At 39.6% G+C, this 26,440-nt stretch overlaps 1 protein-coding gene across 7 annotated transcripts in view; it reads right to left on the reverse strand.

Moving 5' to 3' along the window:
* The window catches only part of fancc (FA complementation group C), a 183,359-nt gene that overhangs the window by 102,708 nt on the left and 54,211 nt on the right, over nt 1-26,440 (reverse strand). For all 7 annotated transcript variants that reach the window (XM_072281638.1, XM_072281635.1, XM_072281639.1 and 4 more), the window contains exon 5: nt 515-616. In XM_072281638.1, the coding sequence (XP_072137739.1) occupies nt 515-616 (102 nt within the window). The remainder of the gene's footprint in view (nt 1-514; nt 617-26,440) is intronic.

Raw genomic sequence — 26,440 nt, forward strand, 5'->3', positions numbered from 1 at the left:
TGAAAAGGTTAACCTATGAGAAGTAGTTGATGGCTCTGAGACTGTACTCACCAGATGAGGGGGAATCTCACTGAAACCCACCAAATATTTAAAGACCTGGATAGAGTGGATGTTTCCAGTAGTGGGAGAGTCTAGAACCAAAGGGCCCAACCTCAGAATGAAAGGATACCCATTTTGAACAGAGATGAGGAGGAATTTCTTTAGCTGGAGGGGGTTAGATATGAGGATTGTTTGCACCTGATAGCTGCGGAGGCCAAGCATAGTTGGGTATAGTTGGCAAACTAGTGGTTGTGTAACCACCCTCCTCACGCCTTTTGTCAGAATTCCAGAATAGTGAAAAAAATATATCAGGACCCAGTACAAAGGTATACAATCCACTTTGTAATTACTAACACATTCACGACAAATATAGATATGAAAATTATTTCCATCTTTGCAAATTAAAAAAAGAACATGCATGCAATGAGAGCATTTGATTTAGCTCTTAAAAGGTATCTTCCAAAAATATACATACATTTTTCAATAATTTAAGATGGTAGTCCTCCTCTGGGAAATGTAAGCTCTGAATAAAGCTTCTAACTTCTTGATCTACACTAGTCAAACTCTGCAGCAAGTTCTATTGAAAAAAACAGCAAACATGCAATATTAATATATTTTAGAATGTTACTAATCAAATCATTTGGGTAATAGGTAACAAATAGTGGTTCAGTACCTCCACAGTATGAAATCAAAAATTTTTAACTATCTTCATTTACTGACTCTTAAAAGCAAAGTGGGTATCAATCACTGATTAATACAGCTGTGAACATAACTTTAAAGAACTGGAAAATCACAAAGATAACTGTTACATATATATAAATATATGAAGTTTCTAGATCTAAAGGCCAAAATGAAAAATCAGGGCTAGTATCGTCTGTCATGTCATTTTCAGTGGTCTGTAGGGAATTTCATGATGAATTGTTTAGACTTCAGATTCCAAGCATAATTCTGGAGAGATCACAGCTAAGGAAGGATAGATTTCTCAGATGTGCTATGTGCAGAAAATAACATCAAATTAACTGGGGAAAATCACAAGCAGATCATTCAAAATATTATGAAATTTTGTGGATTAATGATTGACATGTTTGTGATAAATGGCATCCTGATATCAACGGTGGACATCATGAGATACTGAAGTGAGAAATGAGACACCCAGAGCTAAGAATGTTTTACATTGAAGGCCTTTCAAAGTGTAAGTCATTATTTTTCTGAAAAATCAGGCAGTTGGGATTTTACTGATAAATTCAGAACATATCTTCAAATATGTTTTATGACACACAACATGGCAGTTAAACAACATAACAAAAGATGCAAACCTAATTTAAAAATCTAAGATGTGACACAGCCTAGGCAATATACTAAACCATTCTCTGGCAAGAAAAATACATTATTCTTGCAGTTATTAAATTGGAAGATTTTACCACACATCATTTAGTGATTTCCCCATTCAATAAAAATAAGGTCACATTTCTATAGTGCTTACTGAACTATCCATTCAAGTTTCAAAGTTCAAGGTACATTTATTATCAAAGTATGTACAAAGTATGGCACCGTTGAGATTCATTTTCTTACAGGCATTCACTGTAGAACAGAGAAACACAATAGAATCAATGGAAAACTACACACAAAGTCTGACAAACAACCAATGTGCAAAAGAAGACAAACAGTGGAAATAAAAAATACAAATAAATCATACTGAGAACATGAGAAGTTAAGTCTATTCTAGGTATTCCTGAACAAATTTGTACAGCTGACACCTGCCTAGCCTTTCTGGCATGTGAAAGGACTTTAGGGCAGGAGGTGCAGAGTAACAGTGCGGCAGCTGTGACTGTTAGCAATTCAAATAAAAAGTTATAGCATGAGCAGTTCAAACACAAGCAGGTGAGTCTTACAGTAAGATCCATTGCAGCACTTTGGCCCTTGTGTTCAACAATGTCCAGAAATTAAGAATGCATAGTTCAGGATAGATTCAGACTTTATTTAAACTAGCAGTGGAGCAGGATCAGAACAGATACGCACTGTGGGGTAAAGCAAGGGAACATAGTTCTGATATCATTGGGGTCAGCAGGGAGAACAAACTTACCGAGGTTGGAATTATCATGGTAAAAGAGCTGGGGCAGATAGTGAACTCGCCACACGTGGCCTTTAGCATGCAGGCTGAAGCTGCGATTTAGGATAAAATGTAGATTAGACCCAGCAAATCTTAAACTTGGAATAGAAAGTCAAAGCACAGTAAGAACTACCTCAGTCCCAAGCTATTTTAAAGGTTATTCCCAAGAGGAAAGAAAAATCACTGCCCTTGGTGTGACACCTAATCATTATCAAGGTCGAAGTTGAGTTTATTGTCATAGGCACACGTATATATACGCAGACGTGCAATGAAAAGTTTACTTGCGGCAGCATCACAGGCACATAGCATCAGAGAAGTAGCATTCCCAAGAAAATCATAAATTATACACATTACTACGAAGAAAAGACAATTTGAACAAAAAAATAGTCAGTCCTTTCTAGTCCAAAATGATCAGAGTTGTGATAGATATTTGGTTCAAGAATCAAATGGCTGAAGGGAAGCAGCTGTTCTTAAAACTGATAGTACAGGACCTCAGGCCTCTGTACCTCCTGGCTCATGGTAACTGCAGAAAGATGGCATGGCCTGGGCGCTGGGGATCTTTGGATGTTACCTCCTTGAGGCAGTACTTCCTGTAGATACTACCAGCAGTGCGGAAGGATGTGCCCCTGATGCATTGTATAATACTCTGCAAATTCTTGTGTTCCTGTGCGTTTGAACTGGCATAGCAAACCATCATGCAACCAATCAGGATACTTTCACTGAGCACTTTTCTATAACACATCTGTAGAAGGGTGTTAAGTGGCAAGCTGAACCTCCTTAATTTCCTAAGAAAGTAAAGGTGCTGGTGCATGCAGTTTTGATCGCATCTAAGTGCTGGGCCCAGGATAGTTCATCCAATATGTTAACACCCAGGGATTCAAGTTGCTGACCATCTCCACAGCCAGTCCCTGAAGGTAAGTTGGCCTGTGTTTGCCCTCCAGCCACTTCCTGAAGTCAACAATGAGCTCTTTAGTTGTACTGCCATTGAGTGAGAGGTTGTTACTGTGGCACCCCTCAGCCTGGAATCCTATCTCACTCCAGTAAGTGGACTCATTGCCACCTGTGATTTGTCCAACAACAGCGTCAACAGATGGCACTGGAGCTGTGATTAGCCACACAGTCGTGTATGTATGGAGTTGAGCATGAGACAAAGCACGCAGCCTCGAGCTGCACCAGTGTTGATGATCAGTGATAAGGCGATGTTGTTAATAATCCTCACTGGCTGAGGCCAGCCAATGACAATCAGAATCAGACTCAGGTTTATTATCACCGACATGTGTCGTGAAATTTGTTAACTTAGCAGCAGCAGTTCAATGCAATACATAACATAGCAAAAAATTATAAATGAAAAAAAAGTAAATCAATTACAGTATACATATATTGAATAGATTTTTAAAATGTGCAAAAAATGGAAATATTAAAAAAGAGAGGTAGTGTCCAAGGGTTCAATGTCCATTTAGGAATCGGATGGCAGAAGGGAAGAAGCTGTTTCTGAATTGCTGAGTGTGTGCCTTCAGGCTTCTGTACCTCCTTCCTGATGGTAACAGTGAGAAAAGGGCATACCCTGGGTGCTGGAGGTACTTAATAATGGACGCTGCCTTTCTGAGACATCACTCCCTGAAGACGTCTTACGTTGAGTGTCAGGTTGTTGCTGTGGCACCATTCCACTAGTTGGCAGATCTCAATCCTGTACGCCCTCTCATCACCACCTGAGATTCTACCAATAATGGCTGTATCATCAGCAAATTTATAGATGGTATTTGAGCTATGCCTAGCCACACAGTCATGTGTATATAGAGAGTAGAGCAGTGGGCTAAGCACATACCCCTGAGGTGTGCCAATGTTGATCATCAGCAAGGAGGAGATGTTATCACCAATTCGCACTGATTGTAGTCTTCCGGTTAGAAAGTTGAGGATCCAATTGCAGAGGGAGGTACAGAGGCCCAGGTTCTGCAACTTCTCAATCAGGATTGTGGGAATGATGCTATTAAATGCTGAGCTACAGTCGATGAACAGCATCCTAACATAGGTGTTTGTGTTATCCAGGTGGTCTAAAGCCATGTGGAGAGCCATTGAGATTGCGTCTGCCATTGACCTATTGTGGTGATAGGCAAATAGCAATGGGTCCAGGTCCTTGCTGAGGCAGGAGTTCAGTCTAGTCATGACCAACCTCTCAAAGCATTTCATCACTGTTGATGTGTGCGCTACCAGGAGATAGTCATTAAGGCAGCTCATATTATTCCTCTTAGGCCCAGGTATAATTGTTGCCTTTTTGAAGCAAGTGGGAACTTCCACCCACAGCAGTGAGAGGTTGAAATCGGTGAGTGAAATATCCAGTTGCAGAGGGAGGTACAGAGGGCTAGGTCTTGCAGCTTGATTCATAATTCATACTTCCTGAGCTTTCTAGTTCTCAGTTGCCTGTTATGTAATTTAATTAATTTGTTATGCAATAGAAAAGCTATTTGAAAACTATACTTTGAGCTTTTCCTGCAGAAATAGTTCCTGGACTTCATGACTCTTTTACTAGTATCATTCTATCCTACTGTATCTGCTCCAACACACACTGCACCTATTTGTTATTGTATAATTGTATATTAACTGCATATAAGGTAAGCTGATATAGATAAGAGGGTAACATACCGTGGAAAGCTTGATCCTAAAATGCTTTGCATACACTACTTTTTAAGAATCAATGGTAATCCTCGGGATCTTGACGCAAAGCTAGGCAATGGTGGTGCCCCTGAAGATCTGGTGAAGCTGAGTTTACTTTCTCAGATGGCCATTGCCTGGCCAGATATTACCTGCTATTCATTACCTCAAGTTTGGCTTTCATATTACACAACTGAGTTGTTAAGGAAGGTAAACACCTGAATTAAGCTTCAAGTTTAAAGTTTAATTATCATTAAACTTTATCAATCCAGCTAAATGAAATAGGATTCCTTTGGAGCCACTGTGCAAAACACATTACCAACAGCACACAACACACTGCACATAGCACAAATAGCACACAATAGACTATTAAGAGTAATAGTCCATTCCTGAGCAAATTGATGAAGACTCTTGCAACAATATTTCAAGTCTTTGGTGATAATTCTTCCATTTCCTATATTTCTGAACAATATCGTACTGAGTTCATTTAGCCTTTCCTCCTGCTCTATCCTCTACACTGAATTACTTCTCCTCTTACTGGTTTCTTCTTCCACTTCATTTCTAAACCTTTTTTCTTTTGACATTATTACTCTCCTGTATCCTCTCAATTTCATCCTTCATTGAAACTTCCATTATCTCATTCTTAAAGATCCATCAATACCATTGCCTGCCATTCATTTCCAGTCCTGAAAGTTTTCAACTTTGACTATTTTTCTCTACCATCACACAGTAACAGAGAAAACAGGAGCAGAAGCATTCAATGTGAACACAGAAGATAATCTATAGTATTACCATCTTCCTAGCCCTTCCCCAGACTCCTCAATGCAATTTAAATCTCAACATTTACTCTCATGAAATAGTCATTCCAGTCTCTGATACACATCAACAACTTCACCCTCAATGACACACCTACCACTCTCAACCTAATTAGCTGCTCTCTGTCTTGGTCCTCAACATTCTTGCTCTCACAAAATTAATCATTGTCTTCAACATACAAACACACCTGGTAAAGACCTACAGTAGATGCAGCTCCATCATTTCAACTGTGCTCTTTCAGTTATAATCGATTACTTCATGATCAACCTTAACTTCCAGATCAACTATCATATAAAATTTTTAACCAGACTTTGTACATTCCAATTACTATCACAGGTGATTTTTTTTCTTTCTCCACTAAATACCCTTAAACGACACCCTGGATCTGCTGCTACAAATTACCTTAAACATCCTTCCTGGGTTCTTCTGGTCTGACTTCTTTTGCTGTGGAAAATCTGAAATAGTCCTTAATGAAGCCTATAATGATACTTTGTGAGCTATCCTGATGTTAATTTTTCCTCAGTTAAGCAAATCATCATTCATCAGTGTCTTTTCTTCTTTGGCATACAATGTGATCTCACTAGCTCTCCTTAACTTCCTTATCCTGATGCCTCGCCGTAATTATACCACCTATGTATATTTCCACATGTCATAGATATAGAGGTATACAATGAAATAACTCCAACTCCCTTTCACCATTTTTGGTGTCAAATTTAGCATTTTGTGTCAGCTAAGACAAAAAAGAATCAATTTCAATAAAAGGAACACAAAAGCAATGAACGAATATTTCCTGTGGCAGCTTTAACATTGACCATATTTTGCAGTGCGATTTGCTGGAAGTGGCACAACACAACACACAGGGTACTGAGTGAAACCGGTGAGAAACTAAGTGACACCCTATCTACACCTCAGATCTAAGATTGTTTGTCATAAATCTGAATTATCGTCTCCAGCTCTATCTCTCGATTCCTTCTATTTGCTCTTCCTACCACTTCACAAAAGAAACTGGTTTCAGCAGCTTCAGCTCCACCTTGTTCCAGAATCGAATCTTTTTATTGCAGTTTGAAAAGATATATACTTAAGACTTATTTTATTGACCAAGTTCATAAACATGCTTCTAATTTTTGCTTTCCTCCTTCCACCTGCGCTTTCTGTATTCTTATTTGTAATGAAATTCAATGTATTGAAACCTGAATTTACTTTAGAAATTATACTTTGATATTGATTTTCCTCTCATGGAGTACAACCAATAATACAACTGATCCCACTAAAACAGTGAAATCTGAAAGTAAATCCCCTTCATAAGCAGAAGTGCAAAAGGTAAAGGTACTCTAGTGCCCTCTACAGTTCAGTTGAGATAGTGCATTACCTAAATTTGTGGAAAACTGAGACAGACAGAAACAGAAGGTAAAAGACAGACTAAGAAACAGAAAAAGAGAGAGAAACAAACAGACAGACAGGATAAAAGAGAGACAGGGAGACAGAGAGAATGCAGTTAACTTGACATCAGTAGCAGTGATTTGCCATTTAGAAAATTCTATCAAGGCATTAGAAAATAAGATTAGAATTAAACAGGCAGAATGGTTACAAAGGCACATGGTGAATTTGGACATTCATACGATCAGAAGATCTTACACAAAAAGTTATTGAATCAAACTATAACAGATGGGATTGGGCTAAGGAGTGGAGTGGCGGCTATGCCTAATATATAGGTGACAGAAACCAGTAGAAATAAATGGTGGATAGAAACAGATTAAGTGAATGAACTAAAACATGTCAAATGCAAGGTCATCCACTGTAGTAGGAAGAATAGAAAAGAAGACTATTTGCCTTAATAGTGAGAGATTAAAAAGTGCTGGCATTTCTAAAGCCTGGATATGCATGTACACAGGTCAGGGACAACATACAATTAGAAAGACAAATGGTATGCACACACACAAAATGCTGGAAGAACTCAGCAGGCCAGCCAGCATCTATGGAAATGAGTAATCCATCAATGTTTCGGGCCAAGACCCTTCATCAGAATCAGTCCTAATGAAGGGTCTCGACCTGAAACGTCGAATGTTTACTCTTTTCCATAGATGCTGCCTGGCCTGCTTAGTTCCTCCAGCATTTTGTGTGTGTTGCCCTGATTTCCAGATTTCCAGCATCTGCAGATTTTCTTGTTTAAGTCAAATGGTATATTGACCTCTACAGCAAGGACATTGACACAGAACAGTAAAAATGGGGACACAAAAACTGCATATGGCTTCAATGAGACTGCCACTGGACTACAGGTTTGCAAGCATTTCACTCACAATTGTGGGAGTGCAACAAAGGTGCACTAGAATAATTCCTGGGATGATGGAGATTTGTCTCGTGAGGATAGAGTAAGCAGACCGAGCTCAAACAATCTATCTTCGAGAAATCTGAGAAGTGATCACATTGAAGCATAAAGTATTCATACAGAGCTTCTTAGGAAAGATGCGGAGATGACGTTTCCCCTGGTTGAAATGTCTAAAACCAGGAGCCACGGTCACAAAATAAGGGCCTAGTCATTCAAGAATAAGACTTGAACCATTTTGTCAATCAGCATATTGAATCATAGGAAATCTCTATCCAAGAGTGCAATGAGAGACTCAGTCACAGAATGTACTCTAGACAGATATTAAAAGAATCTAGGGTTATGGGGCTACTGCACAAAGGAAAACGACTGAGTTGTTCTTATTGAATGGCGGTGAAGGTTAAAGTAGCTGAGCAGCATACCCCTCCTTCCATCTCATGAATAGGCCTGGATTCTGCATGTGCTTCACTGGTTTAGCACTGGACTACCTTTCTCACAGATGACCAAGACCATGGAATGCAAAAAAATACTGATATTCTGTCAGGAAAGTTTCTTGGCCAAAAACAGAAGCTGCTGTCTGCTTCTTACACCAGTTTCCAGCACTGGTGACCCAGCTATGTGACTTATCCTCCATTAGCTGAAGTTATCACACTTCAGCACAGATTTCAAACATACAACTTACATTTATATTATATCATTGATCAAGAAAATGTCCCATGGCATTTAAAATGAGCATGACCAAACAAAAATAAATGGCAAACAAAAGGAGATGTTTCTAGGTCTGGCAATCATTAGCTGTAACAGAGACAAGCTTTAAAATTGCCATCAGGGATGATTAAAGAGATAAGAGATGTTTAAATAAAGGCAGCAGAAACAACTTGCTGTCAGTAGTGCAGCCAAAGGATTTTTGAACGCACTAAAAACCATCAGTAGAGGAACACACGGTTGCTGAGAGCTGTAAAGGTTACAAAGAGAGGGAACAGCCATAAGGTAAACAAGAGAAAATCTGCGGACGCTGGAAATCACACACACAAAATGGTGGAGGAACTCAGGCAGCATCTATAGAGAAGAGTAAACAGTCAACGTTTTGGGCCAAGACCCTTCACGAGGACACATAAGAGGGAAGGAGAGAAGAATTGTGGGGTGGATCTAATTTACAAGCTGAGGTTTGTGTGGGCCAGGACAAAAGGGATCTGAAAAATGATAGGCCAACCATGAAGCAATGACATAGCCAAATCTAGAAGTTACAACACTTTTGTAGGAAAATCCTACCAAAGGTAGTGAATACGGCCCGGTCCATCACAGGTAAAGCCCTCCTCGCCACTGAGCACACCTACACAGAGCGCTGTCGCAGGAAAGCAGCATCCATCATCAAGGACCCCCACCACCCAGGACATGCTCTTTTTTCACTGTTCCCATCAGGAAGAAGGTACAGGAGAGCCAGGACCCTCACCAGCAGATTCAGGAACAGTTATTACCTCTCAATCATCAGGTTCTTGAACCAGTGGGGATAACGCCACTTGGCCCGTCGCTGAATTGTTCCCACAACCTATGGACTCACTTTCAAGGACTCTTCATCTCATGTTCTCGATATTTATTGTTTATTTATTATTATATCTTTTGTATTTGCACAGTTTGTTATCTTTTGCACATTGGGTGCGGTCTTTCATTGATTCTATTCTGTTTCTTGAATACTGACCATGCTTACTTACTTTGAACTTCAGAGCGTAGCACCACCAGATGCTGAACTAATTTGGGGGGGAAAGTGTCAAATGAAGTGGATTGGAAGCATTCTTGAATTATAGAAATTTGGAAACTCAGCTAGGAGGCAAGGTTACAATTACAATGGATCGACATGAGCTGGTGGCTAAGGTAGGAGAAGAAATCAGCACAGATAAAGATGCAATAGTTTTTTCTTCTAACATTCAATCAGAGTAAATTGCTGGTAGCCCAGGGCAAGAGTCCAGAGTATTTATGCTCCTGAGTGAAGTTGTGGATGACTGAGGGTGGACGACATTAGCCATATGAGAATCTGACCAGGCTTGTGCAAGGATGTTACTAAAACACTAGAAGAGACAGAAGAAACTTCATATGTTGGTATATGGAGCAGAAAAGAAGTTACTAAAAGAACTCAATACTCAAGAAGCAACTGTGGAAGCAACATTGCTGTTCAAGACACTGCATCGGACTCTGCACAACCTGTTGAGTATAGTTTGTGACCCAAGATTGGGGAATGTTGGAGGTGACATCTTGAGGACAAAAAGAAACCATTACAGTAGATGCTCACACTATAATTAGATCAAGGAAAAATGCGTCAGAAAAGAGTACCCATCAAACATATCAAATTTGGAAAATATGTACTTTGTTAGTGTACTCATTGATACAACTAAGGGGTATCCATCAACTAAAATACACACAAGATTTTAAAAACAAACAACAGAATGAATGATCAGATAATGTTTTAGTGAGAACAGATGAGAGATGAATATTGTCCAGGACACCAGCACTTGCCAGCTCCTTGGGATTTTGCACATCCATCTGGGGCGGCATAGGTCCAACTCAGTAAATCACTGAAGGTTATCAAAGGCAATGTGCTCAAGTCATCAGAATAGGTCTTGACCCTATGACCTTCTGACTTGGTATTTATATTTCATTTAAATTGTAATCTCATACCTTTAAAATTCTACAATATGAGTACTTGTAAATTGCTTAGTAATTTGCAATGTGCAGCTGCCTTTTACGGGAGAAATGAAAATTTCAAGTAAATGTCAACACCTGACAGCAATTGGAAAAATATCCACAACCAACTTGATCACAGTAATGATAATGTTGAACATGATATATTTGCTCTGGTTTACTAAATGACCATCCCTGGGATAAGAATGTTTTATACTACACTAGTAAGGCAGAATAATTTGCAAATATGTTTGCACCAAAATGTACAAATATTAAATATGTACATGAATGTACTGAAAAACTGCTTACAAAATACAAGAACAATCTTTGCATCTACAGCGCCCTCTAGTGCAGGCCTCTGCTCTTACAGAATTTCCAGCTCAGAGTAATTTATAAAACTGCATCTCCAGTTTCCGAGTCTCTGGCCCAAAATGTATGGAAGGGGGCTCTACATTACTTCTCACTATTGACTAGTGCCACATATTCTTTGTTGCGGAGGAAGCTGTGGAGAATGGTGTGCTGGATGCGGAGGCTCATGGGGTGGTGGTGAGAACAAAAGGAACTCTATCCCTGTTAAGGCGATGGAAAGATGGAGTTTTCCCGCGACTTCCACCACCTTCAATGGGACCCTACTACCAAACACATCTTTCCCCTCCCCCCTCTCTCCACTTTCTGTTGGGATCATTCCCTCTGTAATTCCCAAGTTCATTCATCCCTGCCCACTAATCTCCCTCCTGGCACTTCTCCCTGCAGACAGAAGAAGTGCTACATCTACCTCATGTACCTAAGGCAGATACAGGGTTCTGAGTTGGATGATCTGCCATGATCATACTGAATGGCGGTGCAGGCTCAAAGGGCCGAATGGCCTACTCCTGCACCTATTTTCTACGTTTCTACCTATTCCATCTCCTCCCTCACCTCCATTCAGGGCCCCATACTGTTCTCCCAGGTGAGTTAATACTTCATCCACTGTGGTGATAATTTACCAAAATTCTCTGGACTCTGGATAGGGATCAGCGGATTGATGACAGCACATATCACACCACTGTTCAAAAAAGGATGTAGGCAAAAGGCAGATAACTATAGACCACTTATTTTAACATCTGTAGTTGGGAAAATGCTTGAAGCTATCATTAAAGAAGAAATAGCGAGGCATCTGGAAAGAAATGGATCCATCATTGAAGGATTTAAGATGCCGCATCAAAGACTTATCCATAAGATAAGGATGCATAGAGTTGGGGGTAATGCATTGACAGATGATTGGTTAACTAATAGAAAGCAGAGAGTTGCGATACATGGGTGTTACTCTGGTTGGCAATCAGTGGTAAGCGCTTTGCCGCAGGCGTCGGTGCTTTGCCCACAACTGTTCACGATATACATTAAGGATCTGGAAGAGGGGACTGAGTGTAGTGTATCGAAGTTTGGTGATGACACTAAATTGAGGGGAAAAGCAAATTGTACAGAAGATACAGAGAGTCTACAGAGAGATATAGATAGGTTAAGTAAGTGGGCAAGGATCTGGCAGATGGAGTACAATGTTAGTAAATGCAAGGTCATCCACTTTGGAAGGGAAAATGAAAGAGCAGATTATTATTTAAATGGTAAAAAAAGATAGCAGCATACTGCTGTGCAGAGGGGTCTTGGGAGTGCTTATGCATGAATCCAAAAGATTGGTTTACAGGTGCAGCAGGGTATCAAGAAGGCAAATGGAATGTTGCTAGAGGGATTGAATTTAAGAGCAGGGAGATTATGCTGCAACTGTACAGCGTACTGGTGAGGCTGTACCTGGAGTACTGTGTGCAGTTCTGGTCTCCTTACTCGAAAGGGATAGATGAGATAGAGGCAGGAAAGTTGTTTCCACTGGTAGGTGAGACTAGAACTAGGGGAATTAGCTTCAAGATTCGGGAGAGTAAATTTAGGAGGGAGATGAGGAGGAACTGCTTTTCCCAGAGGGTGGTGAATCTGTGGAATCTGCCCATGAAGCAGTGGAAGCTACCTCAGTAAATATACTTAAGACAAGGTTGGATAGATTTTTACATGGTAGGGGAATTAAGGCAGGTAGGTGGAGATGAGTCCATAGCCAGATCAGCCATGATCTTATTGAAAATCTGAGTGCTGGATTAGGTACTGTCCATGGAGAAATAAGACTGAGATGATGTTGCAGGGGGGACGATGTTCAGGCCAGTGTTTGATACCAACAACTCAGTGGCTGTTGTGAGCCCAGTCTGGTCTTTATGTTCTTCAGAGTTCAGGCAGCTTCATAAGTGTTGGTACTACCAAGTCACCCTCAACATTGAACATTGAAATTACCCACTAAGAGTATATTGTAATCCTCAATTCTCCTCCTAAATGGTATTATATGTGAAAGAGTGAAGGTTTCCCAGTTGAAGCTGGACAGCAAGTAGTAATCAAAATAAGCTGCCTTGGCCATGTTTGACTCAATGTCATGAACTTGCAAAAGAATCTGTGTTAGGGACTACATGCCACCACATCGCCACCTCTTATGGACCCCAGTCTGGTGTTCAAGTTCACGTTTATTGGCATCTGACTGTAGATATATACAACCAAACAGAACAGTGTTCCTCCAGACCACAGTGCACCCACAAAACGTATATCACACACAGCATATAAACCAAAATATTAACACAAGTTATTAAAATATAATTCAAAGTGCACGCAGTGTGCAGCACAAGTAAGCAGTAAACTGCTTGCTATCCTAGTGACGAGGCCTCGGTGCTGGCTGGGTATTCATTGGTCTCACAGCCTAAGGGAAGAAGCTGTTAGCAAGTCTGACAGTCCTAGTCCTGATGCTTCTGTATCTCCTTCCTGACAGTAGTGAGTCAAATAGATTATGAGAATGGTGGTAGGGATCCTTAGTGTTTTGGGACCTTCGTAAACAATTCTCCTGGTAAACAATATAAATGGGGGGGGGGGGGGACCTCTCGGCAGTTTTTACGATCCTCTGCAGAGTCTTGCAATCTGATGCCTTGCAGCCTTTGTACCACACAATGATGCAGCCAGGCAGGACACTCTTGATGGTGCTCCTGTAAAACGTTGTTAGAATGGGGGAGGAGATACTTGCAAGCTTCAGTCTTCTCAGTCCATGTAGACACTGCTGAGCAATCTTAACTAATGAGGTGGTGTTGTGGGTCCAGGTTAGATCATCCATTATGTGCACGCTAAGGAACTTCATGTTCTTCACTCTCTCTATGGCAGAGCCATGGAAAGTGGTTGATCTACACCTTCTTGAAGTGCACAAGCATCTCTTTTTTCTTGTCCATGTTGGGACTCTGGTTGATGTTCTCATACCATTTGACAAAATGAATGATGTGACATCGAGGAAAACCCCCTCTCCCCTGAGTAACAGGCACCCTAACTGACTTCCTCTCTGCAGGTAGACTCAAAAAATATCGTTGACAAGGCCAACGACTGTTGTATCAACAGCAAACTTGATGATGCAGTTTGAGTTGGATGTGCCAGAGCAGTCATAAGTCAGCAGCATGGACAGCGATGGGCTGAGCACACAGCCCTGCAGGTCACCAATACTCAGCCAGATGGAACTTGTAATGTTGCTGCCAACTCAGACTGACTGGGGTCTTTCTGTCAAGAAGTTAAAGATCCAGTGACAGAGAGGAGTGTTGAATCCCAGCGAGAACAGTTTACCAACCCACCTCTATGGGATAATCATATTAAACGCTGAGCTGAAGTCAATGAACAATAACCTCGCATATAAGGCATTGTTTTCTAGGTGTGATGGGGCCGAAACTATGGCATTATCAGTGCACCAGTTTGAGCGGTAGGCAAATTGGAAAGGGTCCAATGTAACTGGAAGGTCAGATTTTATACAATCCATTCCAGCCGCTCATAGCACTTCATGATTGTTGAGGTCAGAGCTACTGGGTGGTAACTGTTTTGGTCAGTTACCGTCACACGCTTGGGCAGCAGAATGATGCTGGCTGCCTTGAAGCCTGCAGGGACAGCAGACTGTTGCAAAGAGAAATTAAAGTGATCCAATAAGACCTCAGTTAGCTGGGCCGTACAATCCCTCAGCACCCGACCTGTCTGGCCCCGCAGCTTTGCTTGGATTTACGCTGGCTAGGCTCCTCCTCTACTCAGCTGCGGCCAGACAGGGTGCCTGTTCCTCGGGGAGAGAGGGGGCTTTCCTTCATGATACATCATTCATTTTGTCAAATCCTGCATAGAAGCCATTCAGCCTATCAGGAAAGGAGGCATCAAGGCTTCAAGGAAGGGTAGTCTTGTAATCTGTTATGGTTTGTATACTTTGCCACATGCGCAATGTGTCCCTATGCCACAAAGATACCTGTGAATTTTCTGTGAGTACTCTCGCTTTGCCTTCCTGATGACAAGTAAGAATGCCTTGGGTGTGACATGACCAACAAGGAATATCTGTAACCTTGGATGGAATGCACAGTTTTCAGAGTTTGACTATGTCTTTCTGGAGTAACCAGTGAATCAACTCTTCTGATTTTTACAGAAATACTGCAGTGCCCCCTAGGCCACATTGGGTTGGTTGTATGTCTGTGGCAAAGTCAATGATCCAATTGCTTGATTCTTATTGATTTTTTAAATATATAATGGGTTTCTTCAATTGAGACAGATATTAAAATGAAAGCAGATTAGATTAATTTAATAAAACTTTAACTCTGTCACCACTTACATAAAGACTGCTTGACCCACTGAGTGTTTCCACCATTTTATTTTTACTTCAAAATTTCAGCTCTATTTTAGTTTGCTCTTGACTCAAACATTAAGTCATTTCAGAGGTTAAAACTCCACCACGTAGTTTGTGGTCTGGGTCTGGAGGCATCAGGAGACCAGATACAGATAGAAGAGTTCTTTATGATAAAGAGGGTTATAAACTAGCTGGTTTAGTAAAAATTTGTCACTGAGAAATACTTTTTAAATTCTACTGCACAAATGGAACTGAATTTCACTTAATTAACTGTATTTAAATTTCCTGGCTTATAGGGTGTGATATGATCTCCTCTCTACAGATCTTTCTGGTTTTTGTCCAGTAACAAATTTAGTTATTTAAACTTACAGATAATGGTTAAATTTTACTGGAGTCAAATAAGAGCAGATCTCCAATAAATGTGTTGCATACAACTAATCCCTTAAGAGGGAAACAAAGAATTTCAATATTGCCATTTGTCAATTAAACAAACCAGAATTAATATAAAAGAAAGTTATGACCGTATTTGAAACAATGTCATTCCGAATAACAATAAATGTATGGATATTTAAAACAGGGCATTAAAAGAGAGTGACCAAACAGAGATAAATAAAAGCTTTGGTGTATTAATTTAAATTTACTGGGAGTTCCAAATTAAAGTTAAAAAGCACAAGATAAACACTGGTACATTTATTAAGGAACTCTGAAAAACATTTTCCAAACAGTGTTATGATGAACTGAATTGGTTATTCCCAGTTGCACCACAGATTAATTTAAAGGAAAGCCAGATAGATACATGAGGAGGATTAGAATAGATATTGATAGCCTGCGTTGAACTGGGTGGGTGCAGTATATACAGTACAATATCAGAAAGCCTTTTTCAGAACTGAAAACCCTATGCACATTGTGAAGTGAAGGGACATGCTGCAGTAATTTCTTGGACAATTTCTGTTGAAAACAGCAAGTAGTTCGTGAGTTTGTGTACATGCTATAAAAGGATGGTGTATTGAAGAGTAAGGTCTGTTTTGTTTTTTATTCACAACAGTAGCAAACTAACTCATTGGGCAGCACAGTAAATGAAAAATGTGAAAATACACTTCACTACAGCTATATTCTATTCCTGGACTCCTTGACTCCAAATTGCCTAAGCAATGGAAAGTATCAACTAAGACTTAATATAGAAAAAATTACTGGACTTCTGGCTTCTAAGGAAACAGCCCCATGTTAGTTTGGCTGAACAAACCCACAGATTGTGGTTCAGTAAGTTCTATCAATCAGAACACAAAGGTTCTTTCATAGATTTAAACACAGAAGTGACTATAGCCATACATTTAGAAAATGCTATTTCAAAAAACAGTTTGACTGTCATTTGAAATGTAGGCACACTCAATCATGTTCAGCCAGTCTCAGAATGACTACTACATTAGCAGCCATAGGGCAGCATGCCTGTATGAAAAGGAAATAGAAAAGTAGACCAGCTAACAAGGCCAGCTTCATGTCACGGCAACAGGTATATCGGGCAATCAAAGAGAGAGGTTGATTGCAGCCAAGCAAAACTGCGTGATCCATTCTACGCCATTTGACCTGAAATATAATCAAATTTTATGACAGCTATTTTTAGAAATGGGAAATAATTTACTTTAAGCATATTTCTATTCAATGTATTATACACCATACATGCAATTCAAGAAAACTTTGTAGAATAACATTCCTAATTGTGTTCAGATTGGGAACGCAAACAACATTTCAAGGGAGTCAGAGCTTGCTGCCGGCAGTGAGATGCCTGCACTCAACGGGCAGATCAAGCAAAAATGTACTGTTTCTGAATACACCCATGTCAATTTGTTGCTCAGTATCAACGCAGTCCAAAATGGTCAATCCTTGTGTGAAGCTGTTACTTGGTGAGTTAAACAAATTCTGCCTGTGGGTGGGGGGGGTGGGGGCGGGGGGAGAGAAAATCACAGCTGGCTGATCTGTGTCTTCAAGTTTTAGAGTTATAGAGCACTACAGCACATTTGGCCCATCTAGTCCATGCCAAACTATAATGCTGCCTAGTCCCATCAACTTGCATGCACACCATAGCCCTCCATTTCCCTTGTATCCATGACCAATCTAAATCGAACCCACATTCACCACTTCCACTAGAACTTCATTCCCCACTCTCAAAACCCTCTGTGAAGAAGTTCCCCTTTGTGTTCCCCTAAAACACCTCACCTTTCACCCTTAACCCATGACCTCTAGTTCTAGCTTCACCCAACCTCAGTGGAAAAAGCCTGCTTGCATTTACCCTATTTATACCTCTTATAATTTTGTATACTGTACCTCTATCAAATCTCTCATCATTCTCCTATGCTGTAGGGAATAAAATCCTAACCTATTCTACCTTTCCCTACAACTCAGGTCCTCAAGTCCCAGCAACATCCTTATCAATTTTCTTTGCACTCTTTTAATCTTATTGATATCTTTCCTGTAGGTGGGTGACCAGAACTGCACCCAATACTCCAAAGTAGGCCACACCAACAACTTATACAACTTCAATATAATATCCCAACTCCTTTTCCCAATACCTTGATTTAGGAAGGCTAATGTGCCAAAAGATCTCTTTAAGACCCTAAATACATATGACCCCATGTTCAAAGAATTACGGATCGGTATTTGCAGTCACTCTGTTCTACTGCACTTCTCAGTGCCCTATTGTACAAGCCCTAATTCTGGCTGGTCCCCCCAATGTGCAACATCTCACACTTATCTGCATTAAATTCCATCTGCTATTTTTCAGCCCATTTTTACAGCTAGTCCAGACCCCGCGGCAAGCTCTGATAGCCTTCCTTACTGTCCGCTACACCCCAAGTCTTGGCATCGTCCACATTATCCAGTTAACCATATTATCATCCAGATTATTGATATAGATGACAAATAACAACTGACCTAGTACCAGTCCCTGCAGCACACCACTAGTCACAGGCTTTTAGTCAGAGAGGCAACCATCTACTACCACTTCCTGGTTTCTCCCGTGAAGCGGAAGTTTAATCAAATCTACTACTTCATCCTGAATAGCAAGTACTTAACCTTCTTGATCAACCTTCCATGTGAGGCCTTGTCAACAGCCTTGCTAAAGTCAATACGGACAACATCCACTGACTCTCTTTCAGCAACTTTCCTGATAACATTCTCAAAACTCTACCACACACAAAGCCATGTTGACTATCCCAAATTAGTCCCTGTCTATCCAAATACAGTCCCTTAGAATACCTTCCAATAACTTTCCCACTACTGACATTATGCTCACTGACCTACAATTTCCTGGCTTATTCTCAGAGCCTTTCTTTAACAGCGGAACAACATTAGCTTTCTTCCAATACTCTGGCATCTCACCCGTGACTAAGTTCATTTTAAATGCCTCTGTTAGGGCCCCTGCAATTTCTGCACTCGCCTCTCTCAAAGTCCAAGGTAACACCTTGTCAGCCCCTGAGTATTTATCCATCCTAATTTGCCTCAAGACATTAGGCACCTGCTGTGTAATACCTTATGGTCTACGGCCTCAATGTTTTTATTTTTGCCTCACTTTTATAGATTCTGTCTCCATTACCTGAGTAAATGCAGATCCAAGAAATCCATTTAAGATCTCCCCCATCTCTCTCGGCTCCAGCTGTCAAACCTGTCAAGGACTTCACATGTACCTCTTTCCCACATTTAAATCAACTGAATTTGAGAGTTACCCCATTTTTTAATGCTAAAAGATACCATAGAGCAAGACAGTTACAATATTAATAAATATTTGCACTTCCACAGGGATTTTTAGTACATTCTGACACTTGTGAATCTCTTGGTTCAGTGACAAAGAATTTGGATTCCAAATGGTATCTTACTCAATTTTGTTAAATCAATTTACAGATAATAAAAGAATTTCTAAAGTTACTGCAGTCAATTTTGTGATATAGAAGATATGACAAAGTTCATGGAATTGATGACTGACAATATGGTTTGAAGGGTTGATTAAGGGATAAAAAGCAGAAGATGGGTGAGCTGCCTTCCTATCTAAATGGTGATGTGGAATCTTTTAATTCCACCTGTGAAGCATCTGCATTCAGTCCCACGATATGCCATTAATTCTTCATCCTACTCCCACCTTAATCTCAGTTTAGGCTCCTGCATTATTGAAACAAGGCTCAATGTAGCTCACCTTCTGTCTGGGCCTGGTGCAGCTTTCTAGACTCTGTATCAAATTCAACAACTGTTATATTCCTTAGTTTATGTTCTCTCATTTAAGCTATCCCCATTACCTACTAACCAATGAACTTCATCTCCAGCTTATCACCACGTCAATCCTACTCTCAAATGGTCAAGGTAATTTCCTCCGTCCTATCCATCCAACACACTTTTCCTCCCTCTTCCCTCCGGGAGAAGGTTCAGGTGCTTGAAGACTCGTACAGCCAGATTTGAGAACAGCTTCTTTCCAACTGTGATAAGACTGCTGAATGGATCCTGACCTGGATCTGGGCCGTAACCTCCAAATATCCAGACCTGCATCTCCATTTTTTTGCACACATTCCATTTTTATATTTTCTATTTATGATATATAATTTAAATTTTTAATATTTACTATCGATTTGTAATCCAGGGAGCGGGAAATGCAGAAACAAATATCGCTATGATGATTGTACGTTCTAGTATCAATTGTTTGGTGACAATAAAGGTATAAAGTATCCCATTCCCATCGTCTCTGCAAATTAAAATTTGTTTTCTCTTTCCTGGTTTAACATCAACTCCATTTCTCTTTCCACATTCGCTGCCTGGCCTGTTGACTGCGTCCAGCATTTTCTGTTTTTTTTTTCATTTTTCCAGCATGTGTTGTATTTTGGTTTTCAGCAAATCAGCATGCCTGCCTGTACATTTAGACACTGGAGGTAGTCTCCAGCACAAGTATCATAGCGGTCTCCTACATCCAGTGATTTGATCAAATGCCAAGAAACTTGAATGCAGTTCCATATTTATCCATATCCTACAGTCACCCCAAACCATCAATCTACTTTCTCCATCATATTAATTCTCACAATCTGCGAGTTCCCTTTTCTTTTTCTCTCTGCATGCCACACATCCATATTCATCAATACAGCCCTCCTATCAGCACATCCTAAAGATTTTAGAGACCCTCTCCAAAGGCTGATTACACATCCCAAACTTGATGGGACACAATTGTACAAATCTGATGATCAAAAAAGTTACAAATCCTCAGGCTCTGGTAAGCTCTTTATAAATAAACACACCAATGTTGACAAATCAGAACCTGAACCCAGCAACTGAGGTAACATTATCAGACAGAAAGCAAAAAAGAACAGAGAGATTTTACACAGGTTGGCAGGCTGTGAGCAGTGGAGTACCACAGGGGTTAGAGGTGTGTCCCAGGTTTTCAGTCTGTATCGACAACTTGGTTGCGGGAGTCAAATGTCATATTTCCAAGTTCGTTGACAATATAAAATTATGTAGGATTGTGAACAGGAAAGATATAAAGAGACTTCAAGGGGATACAGCTAAGCTGAGCGAGTGGACAAGAACACAGCAGATGGAATATAATATGGAGAATATGAAGACTATTGTGATGCACAAAACAGACTAAACGAGTTTCTTTTTATAACATGTAAATGATTGACTAATGTTTATGTTCAAAAGATCTTTGATGTATTTGTGCACAAGGTGCTGAAAACCAACATGCAAATGTAGCAAATAATTAGGAAGCAAATGTTAGTCTGACTTAGTTATTATAAGATTTGAGTAGAGAAGAAAAGAAAGTGACTTGCAATTATGGGGGGTCTCAATGACGTTCTTATGGCTACCATCAGGGACACTAAAGACACACAATGTGTTGGGAACAGCTTCTTCCCCTCCACCATCAGATCTCTGAAGGGACCATGAACAGTACCTCACTTTTTGCATCACTTATTTATTTGTTCTGTAGCTTACATTGCACTAACTGCCATCGTAAAAGCACAAATATCACAACATACAATATGTCAGTGATAGTAAACCCAGTTTGGATTCTGAAGCAGCTGCTGAAGCTGGTGAGTAGTTTGAGAGATGATGCATTCCTTCTGCAATTTACAGTGTTCTCGATGAACGGACAAGATTATCAATACTATCCAAATATGTCCTTGTCACCATCAGCAGTCAAGGATCATGGATTCCCAGAAGGCACTCTTTACCAAGGAGACTTTGAAAACACATACTTATCTTTTCCTCTAATCACCTGGTAATTTCTTTCAATGACAGAGCTCAGCATGTCTGTTTCAGGAATCTGGCGTCAAGCGTTGAGAATGTGATATCTCTCTCGGAGCCGACTGATTGTAATCACCTGGTCATTCTCATCAAATCAGTCCTTGAGAGTTATGGTAGAAAAGCCAAAAATCTCATCAGCTACTAATTATGCTGGATTTCACTCAGACCATACACCGTGGATGTTCTGTGCTTTCTACTGGTTGGGCGGCATCCAGTTATTTGTTTCCAAGAAACAGCTTTTTTTGCTGGGTCCTTGGGACCTTCAACAATGAATTCCTTGCAGCAATATTTCTGTAGACAACTTTGCCTTTGGACATGAAAGGGTAAAAAGGAAGGGATCTGAATTTTAGCCATGGAGGTCATCTCCAATTCACCCTCCACCTCACCATCAACCCCCCTCCCCCCCCCACATCATCACCACATGCCATTTATAGATGCAGAGTACAAATCTGAATGGGCTAGAAGGTTAAAGAATAGCGGGCCTTTCTTCAGAGGAATCAAATTAAAACTACAGTACTGTGCAAAAGATTTAGGCACGTAGATATACGTATATATAGTTAGGGTGCACAGTACTGTATTTGTCAACATGGAGTGGAGAGGGACAGGTGGCAGAGGAGGAATACCAGGGCAGGGTGGCACAGGTGAAGACACATCCAGCTGAGTCACCAGACAACTGGTTTATTGACCATTACAGAATGTCATTCTAGTGCTTCCCACCTGCTCCTCTCTCCCTTCCTCTTTTCCCAACTGTGATTCCCTTCTCCCTGCCCTCTCCCACTCTAAGTCCTCAATAGAGACCCATATCAGAATGAGGTTTATAATCGCTCATGAATGTCACGATTTTTTTTGCAGTAGTACAGTGCAATACATAAAATTACAACAGTACTATGCACCCTAGCTATATATATGTGCCTGAGACTTTTGCTGCTATCAATCAGATTATAAACAAGGCTCAGAAAGCAAACTGGACACAGCAGAGGACAAGGCCATTTAGTTAAAAAGAATATCAATGAAAATATTAAGGTCGCTTTGAAAATTGCCTTTAAATTGGAAATGCGAAACCTTTAAATACTTTGACATACAGAAGAGCATGATCCAATACAAAAACTGATAAATCTAATCACAAGATCTTTGACTACCAATCCAATCATCCTTAGAAGCTGCTTACAATTAAACAAATCATTTTTAATAACTTCACAGCAGAACTAAACTACAGCCCTTATTTAATTTTGTTTTGCTTCTTAGTTAAATCTTCATCACACATGATTAAAAAAAACACCAAAGTTTTTAATTTATAGCTCTGGATCACAAATGTCTGGTAGTCATGCAATAATTTGTTTTTATGTGCTGCCACATCCTGCCATCATTCCCTGTCTTAAAGTATGAATGTCCAGACCTCACTTATAACATGAGGTCATTTCCTAAAACTGAGTCTGCTGCACGGTTTCTTAGCCCTTCATAAGTAGCATGTCAAGTTTAGATTTTCCTTTGATTTGTGGATTACATTTTCACTGCAAATGATCACAAAACAATATCTTATAGGCTGCTATTCACTGCATTGGCAGCATAATATTTAGTAATTTATTTGGCCAAAAGTGTTATCATAGCTTCCTCTTCCTAGGGAGTCTCTTGAGATCACAAGTGACCTGCTTCCACTCCATTTCTGTGGGTTCTAAGGGGGCTGAGAAAGTCAAAGTGGGACCTGCAGGTACTGCCTCACGTGAACAGTAGGTGCAGTGGATAGTTAGGGAGGTGTTCCGCTCCTTCTGTAAAGGAACTTTAAGGTTGTAGTGCTATCGCAAATATTCCTTCTCCGGAACCATGGATTTCATGAGTCAGTGGGATATTACAATCATTCAAGCTTCTGAGAGCATATTTGAATTGCTGAGAATAATTCTCAATAAGACTCCTCCTCCTGCCAAACAATGAGTACATTTGTTTATTGAAGTCACATGTACAAGGTGTAGTGAAAAACCTATTTGCATACCTTTCATACAGATCATTTCATTTCAACAATGCTTTGAGGTAGAACAAGATAAAACATTAACGGAGTGCAGAATAAAGACCATAAGAAATAGGGGCAGAACTGGGCCATTCGCCCCATCGAGTCTTAGCTAGCATTCCATCATGGCTGATTTACTATCCCTCTCAACCCCATTCTCTTGCCTTCTCTCCATAACGATTGTCGCCCTGAATAAGCCCATAAGACAAAGGAGCAGAGTAAAGTGTTACAAAAGAGAAAGTGCATTGCAGGTAGACGGTAAGATGCAAAATCAAAATGCGGTACATTGTGAGTTTGAGAGTCCATCTTATCATACTGGGAAACCATTTAATAGTCTTATATCAGTAGAGTAGTTATCCTAGCTCATCGTGGTGCATGCTTTCAGGCTTTTGTAACTTCTGCCCAGTGAGAGGGGGAACAAAGCATGTCCAGGGTGGGTGGAATCTTTGCTTATGCTGTAGTTACACAACCCTCAAACGTTTGGCAACCTATGGAGAAACAAATTGGATATAGCCACAGGATTGAGCAATAACAGGTTAACGATACCCTTAGATGACTGCAGTTACATGCATACCTCACTAGATAGGCGGCATAGACACCAAATGCAGATAAGTTGTTAAACCCCATACATCCATTATTTTGTTTTTGTTTCAAATTTCAAGCAGCTGCAGAATTTTACTTAGTGAAATATTTTGCTGAAATTAAATCTTTTCCTCAGATTTATAGGGCCTGTGTTTTTGAAGGTGAGTATAGGTTGCACTCAAATATTAATAACTCAAGCTGGACAGAGGAATTTTTTTTAAAAATCAAGTGTCTCCAGAAATTTATGTGCAGTTGATACACCAGATGTCCCATGAAATTACACAGTTCTGTATATTATCAGTACTTTTTCCTTAGATGATGAGAAGAGGCTGAGATAGGCATCTGCAGACAATGGCTTATTAGCTCAAAACTCCAATCATCATAGAAAAGTAGACAGATCCACAAGATAGCATTGGTGAATAAATCTGTATAATTTTTTTTAAAAAGCCAGCACAGTTGCTGAAAGGACTTAAGATTGCTTTCCAAGTATTTAATTTTTTGTGAATAGATATAAAGGAGAAAGCAACTTTAATACAGCAATGCAGCAATTTATTTGTATAGTGATTTTTAATTGTATTTCACTGAGAAAAAGACATGAGCCAATATTTGATAATTATTTTGACTATCTTTCTTCCTGGATATACATTTTTTGTTATCTTGACAATATGACACTTTCAAAATCCCATTAATGTCCAAAAAGAGTGCAGTGAGAGAGAAACATAGGTATTGTTCTAATCTCAGCTATCCCTATGTGCATAGAGAGTGGTGGTGATACTCAGAGAGACATGGCCAAACCCTAGCATGATCACTAATGCAGCCACCACACACTGGGTCTGCCTTTTGCTTCAAAACTCTAAGTTACATACAAACAATATCCAGTATTCATATTCAAAATTGTGAGAATTGTGAGAACATAATTATGAATTTACTAACATAGACAATTCATAATCTGTAAGCATTTCTCTTGAATTAAATAATATTTTAAATCCACATCTTTATGGCTCCTAGGTTTACTGGATCTAAAGTTCATGGCCTGAAGATAATTTACTAATCCAATTGAATAGAGCTGATCAGCAAATATATCAGGAGACAAGACATTAGATTTTACAATCTATGGAAGTCCATTTATAACCACAAAATACTGTATGCATTCTACCTTAATACAAAAGAACTAAGTAAAGTATTGAAAGATATAATTCACATCCACATTACATCATATTCACTGTTTATATGGGAAACAGGATACTTTTAAATGTATATTAGATACTTAACCACCCCCTAATGGGAAACTAGTGATTAAAGAAAATCTGAGTATTAATATTTAGTGATTGCAGTCTCTCCAATCAAGAACATAACTTATTTATTATCTCTTGAGAATCTGACAGTTGTGTTGTGGCAACTGTAGGTGTATTAGTATCACACTGAACTAACAAAACACATTGCTTCTGCTACATATGCTTCTAAATAAAATGCTCTGCAGTTACCTCAAATTGTTGAACAAAGCAATTTTCATAGCCAATGGTGTTCTTGTTCTGTTTTTTTTTTAAAAGTGCTTGGGTTGTTGAATTGTATTGCCTGGTATGAACAGAATTTGAAATGTAGAACGCTAATGGAAAAGCCCAAGTTGGCTTTTCTTCTGCTTAAAATGTGACATGTCTGCAATAAAGACCACACAAGAGGCTGTCTAAAACTGTAAAACAATCATTCTATACAGATGCTAAACTTTTGATTTAAAACTAAGTAGTTAGCAGGGCATTCTCATTATTAAGCAACAGAGGGGGTCACTTCAGTTCTTTAAAAAAGGCAGGTTAATGATGTCATAAATGGTCCAAGTGCCAAAGAAGATGAACAGTTTGCCTTGATTAATATTAGATTGTTAAATGTTTCTCCATCAGTGCTAACACATGTTTGTTTTTAAATAAATGGCTCCTTCTTTCGCTTTATTTGTAGTTGAGCTGTGGGCTACAGAAGCATATTTATTATCTATAGGGACCAGATATAGCATTTTAATTATACTACCATACATTCTAGCTGTCAACACATGTTCTTAGAATGTATCTCCACTTTAATACCATGATAGCAGCTACTAAATTAAGTTTTATGTTAACTGAAGGCAATAGACATTTGAACATTGAAATACATGAAAACACATGCAAAATTAAAGCACAGAAATCAGCCAAAGCAACCACTTCCATCAAAATATCTATCTCGACTTATGAGATTCAACACTGAATTACGTCAAAACAACATGAAGCTATGCTCCTAGAATACAGATCC

The sequence above is a fragment of the Mobula birostris genome, chromosome 17 (assembly GCF_030028105.1).
Source record: "Mobula birostris isolate sMobBir1 chromosome 17, sMobBir1.hap1, whole genome shotgun sequence".
Classification (NCBI taxonomy): Eukaryota; Metazoa; Chordata; class Chondrichthyes; order Myliobatiformes; family Myliobatidae; genus Mobula; species Mobula birostris.